Source organism: Tarenaya hassleriana, unplaced genomic scaffold, assembly GCF_000463585.1.
Source record: "Tarenaya hassleriana unplaced genomic scaffold, ASM46358v1 Cleome53, whole genome shotgun sequence".
Lineage (NCBI taxonomy): Eukaryota > Viridiplantae > Streptophyta > Magnoliopsida > Brassicales > Cleomaceae > Tarenaya > Tarenaya hassleriana.
This window is the reverse complement of record NW_010967966.1, coordinates 609,393-619,259: the sequence shown is the minus strand read 5'-3', so window position 1 is coordinate 619,259 and position 9,867 is coordinate 609,393. Positions and strand designations below refer to the sequence as shown.

At 38.9% G+C, this 9,867-nt stretch overlaps 1 protein-coding gene across 1 annotated transcript; it reads right to left on the bottom strand.

Annotated features, from left to right (window-relative positions):
- Nucleotides 1–5,238: 5,238 nt before the first annotated feature.
- LOC104798417 (GDSL esterase/lipase At5g45910) lies at nucleotides 5,239–7,552 on the bottom strand. Its single transcript, XM_010520492.1, has 6 exons — nucleotides 7,255–7,552; nucleotides 6,909–7,139; nucleotides 6,669–6,817; nucleotides 6,269–6,545; nucleotides 5,988–6,029; nucleotides 5,239–5,508 (listed from the first exon to the last, which is right to left on the bottom strand). Exons 1-6 carry the CDS (start codon nucleotides 7,496–7,498, stop codon nucleotides 5,486–5,488), a joined length of 966 nt encoding a protein of 321 aa, XP_010518794.1. The 5' UTR covers nucleotides 7,499–7,552; the 3' UTR covers nucleotides 5,239–5,485.
- Between the last annotated feature and the right edge of the window lie 2,315 nt (nucleotides 7,553–9,867).

Genomic DNA, 9,867 nt, shown 5'->3' with positions numbered 1-9,867 from the left:
TGGTTACATAAAAGTTGACATACACGACTCTTTGCGTAATTACGTGTTGGTACGGCAACACATTTTTGTAGGGACTTAGAGGGTTGAATTAGGGTTGATGAGAGGAGGTCGGGTGAAACGGCCGGAGATGAGACCGGCGGCGATGTGGCGGTGAGCCGCCTCGGTGAGGTGGATGCCGTCCCAGCTGGCAAAAGCCGACGGGTTTTGGCAAACCGTCGAGCCGTTGCGGCCGCACCCCATGGCGAAGTTGAAGTTGTACGGTCCTCCGTGTTCTTTAGGGTGAGAATTCTGGAAAAAATAAACCAATTTAGGCTTGATTAGATAGCCATGGTTGGGTAGAGAATGAAGATCAGAAGCTTTTGAAGAGAATGAACATGAAATTCTCGTATGTATTTCATAGGAAGACTATACAGACTAAATAAGAATTACAAGATGGAATGAAAAAGGAAAATAGCAAAATAGAAAGGAAAATAAATCTGTACAAATAAATAAAGGAAACTATCCTAAACCCAGAAGGAAGATTCTAGACGTTAGCAGGGAAAAGTACGCGTAATTGATCTGATGAATATTGCATATAAACTTCAGTAGACGTTGCTCATGCTTGGATGAAGAGTGGGTTGGGCTTAATGGATCCAAGGCCCACAATTATGAGTAGTTGTACGATCTTCATTCTTCTAGACATTGCAATATTCCCCCTCAAGCTTGGGCTTGTAGATATCTACGAGTCCAAGCTTGGAGAATGTTCTATCTTGAATCTTGGCGCTTGTGGCTTTGGTGAAGACGTCTGCGAGTTGGTCATCACTCTTCGTATATGAGGTTGCAATAACACCTTGAAGTACCTTTTCTCTCACAAAATGACAGTCTACCTCTATGTGTTTAGTTCGTTCATGGAAGACCGGATTGGCTGCTATATGGATGGCGGCTTGATTATCCGAGTGAAGTGTGATCGGCACCTTGATGTTAATATCGAGATCATTGAGAAGACCCTTGATCCATACGAGTTCCTGAGTTGTTTTTGCCATTGCACGATACTCCGCCTCTGCACTCGATCTTGCAACGACATTTTGTTTCTTGCTCTTCCATGTAACCAAGTTGCCTCCAACGAATGTGCAATAACCCGTGGTTGACTTTCGATCCTTTTGGTCTCCAGCCCAATCAGCGTCGCAATATCCAACAACCTCCGTATGATGATTGCAACTCATCCAAATACCTTTGCCCGGTGTGCCTTTGAGGTATTTGAGTATGTGTTCAACCAATCTCCAGCTTGTTGTGGTTGGCTCATGCATACATTCACTAGCCTGTTTCACAGCAAAGGATAAATCAGGTCGAGTAATTGTTAGGTAAATGAGCTTACCTACGAGTCTTCTATATTGTTCGGCATCATTAGGTGCGAGCGGTTCCCCCTCTTCTTGATACCATCGTTGGTACTTGAAGCCTTCTTGGATAGGTGTTTGTGCTGGTTTTGCTCCAATTTTTCCTGAAACATCAAGAAGATCAAGTGCGTATTTCCTTTGTGATAGAAACAACCCGTCATTTGATCGAGTTATTTCTATACCAAGAAAATACCTTAATTCACCTAGGTCTTTAATATCAAATGTATGTTTGAGCATGTCTTTAGTGGCATCAATTCCTTGGTCATCACTACCTGTAATTATAATATCATCAACGTACACGAGTAGAACAATAATACCTGAGCCACGTTTGCACGTGAATAGAGAGTGATCCGATTCACTTCTAATGAACCCATGTGAGGTGAGGGCTAGGCTGAGTTTATGATACCATGCTCTGGGTGATTGCTTGAGCCCATATATAGCCTTGTTAAGTTTGCATACTTTATCTGTACCGCATTTATCTTCTAAGCCAGGAGGAAGCTTCATGTAAATTTCCTCTTCAAGTTCTCCTTGGAGAAAAGCATTCTTCACATCCATCTGCCAAAGAGCCCACTTGAGATTAGTAGCAACAGATAGTATGATTCTTACCGTGGGAAGTTTAGCCACCGGAGCGAATGTGTCTGTATAATCTTCTCCAAATGTTTGGGTGAAGCCTTTAGCAACTAATCGTGCTTTATAGCGATCAATATCACCATTGCTATTGTACTTGATTTTGTAAATCCATTTGCATCCAACCGCCTTTTTGTGTGGAGGCAGTGTGACGATATCCCATGTTCGGTTCCTGTCGAGAGCCATTATTTCTTCCAGCATAGCCTCTTTCCATTCTTCAATGTCTTTAGCTTCGTAGTATGTTTGTGGTTCAACATTCTGATCTATTTTGCTCAAGAACACATAGTGGTTAGTGGGAAGATGAGAAATAGAGCAAAAAGATTGAATTGGATGAGCTACCGCATTTGCATTGGATTCTTGATATTTCCACCCTGTCGAAATAGGTTTCCTGGTTCGTGTACTTCTTCTCAATGGAATACTGTCATAATATTCTCCTCTTGAATCAGTAATTTCTTCCTCCTCACGTAATGGCTCTGCTTCTTGATCCTGTCCATGTGCATTTTCTGATTCGTTTATCCTATTATCAAGGGAATCATACCTATTTGTTATGATGCCATGTGTATTCCCCCTGTCGGCTGCTCCATGTTCCCTTTCAGCTACTATGTCCATTGTGTCCCCATTAGTAGACATGTGTTCATCCGATGTGTCTAACATAAACCTGAGAGTGTTAGTATAATCTGTAGATGAACTAGTAGAGAATAACTCACCAAAGGTGTCCCAAGATTGTTTGTCGTAGTATCCTTGGTCTTCAAAAAATTTTACATCCGCCGAGACACGAAGAATACCGGTTGTAGGATTAAAGCATTTGAAGCCTTTTTGCTTTGTAGTGTAACCAAGAAAGATACACTTCAAACTCTTGGGGTCTAACTTATCTCGTTGATCATCTGGAACCTTAACATAACAAACACAACCAAAGGTTTTTAGAAAATCAATTGATGGTTTAGAATTGTTAAGTACCTCAAAGGGAGACTTATCCGCAAGGCATTTAGTAGGTATGCGATTGATTAAGTAGCATGCTGTTGTTACAGCATCACCCCAAAAGCGTTTAGGTACTCCACGATGAAACATCATGGCTCGAGCGACTTCCATGAGGTGACGATTCTTTCTTTCGGCAACACCGTTCTGTTGTGGTGTATAAGGGCATGAGCTTTGGTGTTCAATGCCATGTAATGAGAGGTAAGCTTCAAATTCCTTGCTCGTATATTCTCCACCGTTATCGGTTCGAAGGCACTTGATTTTCGCTTCGTATTGTGTGATGATGTACCTGTGAAAATTTTTAAAAGCCTCGAAAACATCCTTCTTTGATTTAAGAAGGGTTAGATACGTGTACTTTGATTTCGCATCGATAAAGGTAACAAAATACTTATTATTATCTCGAGAAAGACAAGGAGATGTCCATACATCCGAATGAACTAAATCAAAGCATTTATTGTACGTTGTATGAGAACTAGGAAATACACTTCTACAATGCTTTCCTAGAATGCATGCTTCACAATTATTATGAGAAAACGAAACATGAGGAAATATAAGTTTGAGTGCTTGATAATGTGGGTGGCCTAGCCGAGCATGCCACATAGCATTCATAGCGACATCTAAATGACATGATTCATTAAGAATGTAGAGGCCATGCTTGACTTGTCCTTCGGCTAGTACATGATGAGTCTCAATATCCTGAAACAAAACACGATTAGTTTCAAAAGAAACATGACAATGTAGATCTTTAGCTAACTTATGTACCGATAGAAGATTGTGTCTAAACTTCGGAACAAAAAGCGCCTCGGTTTGTTTTCCACAAAAACTCAACAGTCCAATTCCCATGATATCCACGTGTTCACCATTAGCAATTGTGATGGTTCCCTTTGCATGTCTAATATCTTTAAGCATTTTAGAATTGCATATCATATGATTACTAGCACCCGAGTCTATGATGAAATCATTTATTGAAAAAGATGAGAATGAGATGTTACCAAAGTCTTGAGTTTCTTTGGTGGAGATCAGCTTTTGGATTTGGTTCATCAAAGCATCCAAATCTGACTTCTTCACGTAATCGTTATTGGAAGAGGTGGGACCTGAACTGTATGTAGTGCCGGCTTTGTTTGTTCCATGAGTAGTCTCGACGTTTTCTGTCCCAATGTGGGCTGATTCTATTGATCTTTTCGGAACCTCCACCCTTTGGGTTCTTAGGTGAGGATGTAAAATCCAGCACTGGTCTTTGTTGTGACCTCGTTTCTTACAATAAACACACGAGGGAACATGGTTGTGCTTACCGGAAGAGAAGTTCTTTCGGTCTCCAAAGTTCCAAGACATAGCCTTGTGAGCAAGATCAATGGATCCGTGAAACAACTTCTTACTTCCCTCCTCCTTCTTTATCTTTGCACAAACTTCAGAGAATGATGGTAACGTATTCTCACGGATAAGAGTCTGAATAAGATCCTTGTAGGAACTATTAAGTGCAAAGAGTAAAGTAAACACTCTATCCCGTTCATGATTCTTCAGCTCGGTCGTGTCGGTTGGAGGAGGCTGCAACTCACAAAATTCTGACCACAACGCAGTAAACTCGCCCAAAAAGACATTGAAAGGCTGATCCTCTTGTTTAAGGGAGTAGAGTTGACGTTTTACCTCATACAGGCGGCTAACATTGGACACATTCCCATAGACTTCTTTGAGAGTCTCCCAAAGTGTGTTTGCTTCTTCGATTTGATTGAATGATTTGATAATTGGTTCTGACCAAGAACTTTGGAGAATAGCACACACCGTATGATCATCTTGTAGCCACTTTTTCTCTGTGGCCGTGAGTTCCCTAGAACCATCTGTCGGAATTTCTTTGTGGGTTACACAATGCTCCCATAACCCCTTGCTTTTGAGAAGCATTTTTGCAGATCGGGACCAACTTAGATAGTTGTCTCCATTGAGAGTAATTGGGATAACCTTGGTGTAGGAGGCATCCATGGTGGTTGGAAACGAGAGGAAAAAAATGATGCTGAGAATATCAGATCTGCGAAAGGCGACACTTTGTGATAGGTTTTGGTGTGGAGATTTTTTGGGAATAAAAAAAAACACTTTAGAACCGCACAGGCTCTGATACCATGTTCTTTAGGGTGAGAATTCTGGAAAAAATAAACCAATTTAGGCTTGATTAGATAGCCATGGTTGGGTAGAGAATGAAGATCAGAAGCTTTTGAAGAGAATGAACATGAAATTCTCGTATGTATTTCATAGGAAGACTATACAGACTAAATAAGAATTACAAGATGGAATGAAAAAGGAAAATAGCAAAATAGAAAGGAAAATAAATCTGTACAAATAAATAAAGGAAACTATCCTAAACCCAGAAGGAAGATTCTAGACGTTAGCAGGGAAAAGTACGCGTAATTGATCTGATGAATATTGCATATAAACTTCAGTAGACGTTGCTCATGCTTGGATGAAGAGTGGGTTGGGCTTAATGGATCCAAGGCCCACAATTATGAGTAGTTGTACGATCTTCATTCTTCTAGACATTGCAATATTCCCCCTCAAGCTTGTTCTTGTAGATATCTACGAGTCCAAGCTTGGAGAATGTTCTATCTTGAATCTTGGCGCTTGTGGCTTTGGTGAAGACGTCTGCGAGTTGGTCATCACTCTTCGTATATGAGGTTGCAATAACACCTTGAAGTACCTTTTCTCTCACAAAATGACAGTCTACCTCTATGTGTTTAGTTCGTTCATGGAAGACCGGATTGGCTGCTATATGGATGGCGGCTTGATTATCCGAGTGAAGTGTGATCGGCACCTTGATGTTAATATCGAGATCATTGAGAAGACCCTTGATCCATACGAGTTCCTGAGTTGTTTTTGCCATTGCACGATACTCCGCCTCTGCACTCGATCTTGCAACGACATTTTGTTTCTTGCTCTTCCATGTAACCAAGTTGCCTCCAACGAATGTGCAATAACCCGTGGTTGACTTTCGATCCTTTTGGTCTCCAGCCCAATCAGCGTCGCAATCTCCGGTTCCGCAACATGCCTTGGGAACACCTCCGGAGAAACCTTTAATCCAAAAAAAAAAACATACAATATCATTTTAAAATGTATAAAAAAATTATAATCTAAACGATAATATTTACCATTGATTTATCTAACTAATGGAAGATTTGTTTATCTTGGTCGGAAGAAAAAACGAGAGAAGTTATAATATACATGATATCGCCATAACCATTCTTTTGGAGTCATTTGATGGATAGGATCTCACATTCATCAAATCAATAGATATAGAGATGGATACGGACCGAATTTGAGAGGAGAGTTGAAGAACTGCATGGCAGCGCTGTAATAATCGGCGTAAATGATAGTGGCCTGAGGATATTTGGTCCTTAGAGCATCAAGACCTTTGATGAGCTGATCGTTGTGAGATTTGGAGAGAGTGTTGAGAGGCTTGAAGCATCGGTTCCTCGAGTCGTAAAGCCATCCTTTGTCGCTTTGGAACCTCGTCAGGAACGCCGGGATGCACCCTATCGGCAGATTCCCCGGCACCACCACCGTCATCGCCCCTTCCTCTATCAACTCCTATATATACACACACATTCAAATTCACACACATATATATATATATATATATGGACCATCTCACGCACATATATATGTGTGTGTACATGCATGCGGTGGATATTAATGTTGATGAAAACGTACGCTCGTGACGTTGATGATTTTCTGGACAACGAGGGGGACGAGGTCCATAGTTTGTTTAAAGGTTCCGGTTAGCAGAAGAGGATAATTATAATCGTTCCCACCAATCTCCCCGACGAAGAATACCGATTTCTTGAAATATCCATCACACTCTACACCCATAGAAAACACCATATTACAATTAAAAATATAATATATACACGTTATATATATATGTGCGTGTGTGTGTGTATATATCCTGACCTTGCTTTGTTTTGCAAAGAGAGGGCTTCAGATTCTTGAACCAGGCGAGTTGAACGTCCAGAGATTTGTTGGTGTCCAAAGAAATTGGAAGACCTCTCCGTTCCAAGAAGTCTTTGTCGAGGGCGGTCGCTCCGGCCACCGCAAAATTCACTCCTTTCCCATAATCGACGGAAGAATTCGTCCGTACGCCTTCGAGGTACGGCGGAAGGTACGGCAGTCCACTCGCTTCAGCTGCATTTCCATAACCCATCACGAAATCTTATGTGACTTGACTTTTGTGCCCCGTTACTTTTGTTTCGTGCAGTTTGGTCCTGTTTTTGTCATAATTAATTTAAAATGAGATTACCGATGAAATCGATGATGAGACGCCCATCGGAGTAACGACCGGTGGGGCGGTTGAAGAAGGTTTCGCCGTACGGAAGTTTTCCGACCACCGGAAATGGCTTGTCGCCGGAGATTAGGAAATTTCCGGTGTCGCTTAAGGAATCACCAAAGTTGAATATGGACTCGTAATTCAGAACTGGTTTATCCAACGACAAGACGCCGACCACGAACGAGGCTGCCACGAAAATCCACAGGTGGGTTTTCATTTCTCCTCTGAAAAAAAATTATCTGTGGTGCTTAAAGTTTTAATTAAATATAAATCTGCATGAGCAAAGATAACTTATAGATTTTCCGAGCTGTATTAATAACAGATGCGGTTATGGTTTTGGTAATGTATGTCAGGTTTTCTAATATTTATTATTCCATTAAAAGGTACAGAAGATAAAATTTATAAAACTAATAAATATAGGAAAAATTAGTTCGAATTGACTCGATAAGATAAAATTTCAAGAATTCATTTCAAAATCGATATGTAGATTATATTTATGAAAGCATATATTTGTACGTGGTCTGAATACGTACGTATACGGTACATCAATATCCATCCGTCTGCCCCATCATATGTAATTAATGTCTTGCGGTTCCACGTTCCCTTTTCTCCGTATACAGTAAATCCCTCATTATTACATGTTTGGTCCTATTCGTCTTATGATAAACCTAATAAGCTTGACCGTATATATAACTTTGACATTTGTCTTAAAAAAAAAGGTGTTCTAAATCGAATGGTGTGGGCCCGCCCCACCATGGAACTACTTTGGGCTCTGATTCTTTGGTGGAATTTAGCTGTCCCACCCTAAATTAATAATTACCATCAACCTCCAATATTCAATTCGATTCTCAAAATTTGACCATCTCGATGTCTGGGACCTTGCTGTTTTGATAAATAAAAAAATGAAGGATCTTGGTAAAAAAAAAAAAAAAAAAAAAACATTTGAAATGTATTGGGCCTAATGGGCCGAAAAATTCCTTATGGCGAATATTTTCTTTTACTTTCTGCATTGAAATTAAATGGCCCATCGGCCTAATCATAGCTTCTCAGGCCCAATGTCAATATATATACATATATATACACATATATAAATATAAACAGCAATTTGCTTGGACGTACAAACCCAAATCATAAAATAATCCAATGTGTATACTTTGACTACTTTATGTTTTTTTTTTTTTTTTGCGATTTCATCCTTGACTTTCTAAAGCTTTCCCCCTCGATGTTTAAACAATCCCAGAAAGACCCTTTTGAATTTGTATTGAATAATCAGTCTTTATTCTAATAGAACAGTCCAAGCCCAATATCTTGAATTTGTCGACCACTACTTGCCCTTACTTAATGCCGTCTTTCTTTACAATAAAAGTGTATTTCCATAGATTTATATTCTTATCGGTTTTAGTATTTAAAAAAAAAAAACAATGCACAACCACATATCCCCAAATCTGCAATTATTAATTGTGACCTATAACGATTGATGTGCCTGCTAAACTTTTTGCTGATATAATGCGTTTTGTAAATATGGTTTCTTTTTTTAAAAAAAAATTGATATTCGTATAATTGAACCATGCATGCTTACTATATTAGCAGATTTTAAATTCTTCTGTAACGATATATACAACATTTTCGTTGAAAAAGAGAGAATAATATGTTCTTGATATACATATAGTTTGCATTATATCTATATATATATATATATATAATTGATGTTAAACTTAACTTTATCATCGGTCGTAGGAGGAGATCCAATCGAATTACTCGAACTGTAATATGATCGGTCGAACCACGGAAAATACATTTTTTTTTAAATTTCTTTTTGCATTTTGCGAAAAGTGGGGTCCGCCACAAGAGTCGAGAGTCATTCGTATGGCCATTATCCATATAATAAGAATTTCTTCATAAGGAAAAAAGGGGATCATTCACGTTGCCGACTTTCTAAATTTCATGAATAATTTATGATGCCGTCGCATGCTACTCTCTCCTATTTTTAGCCCGTTTGCCGCTTGACGCAGTAGTTCGCCGACTTTAGATCGCTTTATTCAATGCGGTTTTCTTAAAGCGATTTACCATTTTATTATAAGATAAGAATCGAGTATATTATCTTTCAAAATACGCACGTACCACATGAAGACAAACCATGTATATATAACTATATACTTATTTTTTGGCTTAAGATATATATGATGATACAAACTCAAATACATGATCCCTAACAAAATAGATCAAACTTTCAACATTGAAACGTGTATATTTAGCTATCATATTTGTGTTTTGTAATCTGAATTCCGAGTTGATTTGATATGAAATTTCCGCGGTACGATCCAAGTTAAGAGGTATGTGGTAATGAGTTTGGATATGAACCAATCTATTCATTTAAGCATATGCTATATTTCTAACTTTGAGGCGTTCGGGATAATTTTAGTTTGATCTGTTTATTATATTCTCTACAAAGAAATTCGATCATCTACCATACGTTTTTTGTCTTAAGTTTTTTTCTAATAAATTCCATATCCAATTTAATTTCTTGTGATTCTTATTGTTGGATCTTTTAAAGTTGAGAAAATCCATCCTAACCATATATATATA

Bases quoted from the DNA above. Each gene is read 5' to 3' on its own strand.
- LOC104798417 (XM_010520492.1), bottom strand. From the start codon at position 7,498: ATGAAAACCCACCTGTGGATTTTCGTGGCAGCCTCGTTCGTGGTCGGC. The intron at 7,140-7,254 runs GTAATCTCATTT...ATGGAAATGCAG, and splicing joins TCTCATCATCGATTTCATCG to CTGAAGCGAGTGGACTGCCG. The intron at 6,030-6,268 runs GTCCGTATCCAT...TTTGGATTAAAG, and splicing joins CAACTCTCCTCTCAAATTCG to GTTTCTCCGGAGGTGTTCCC.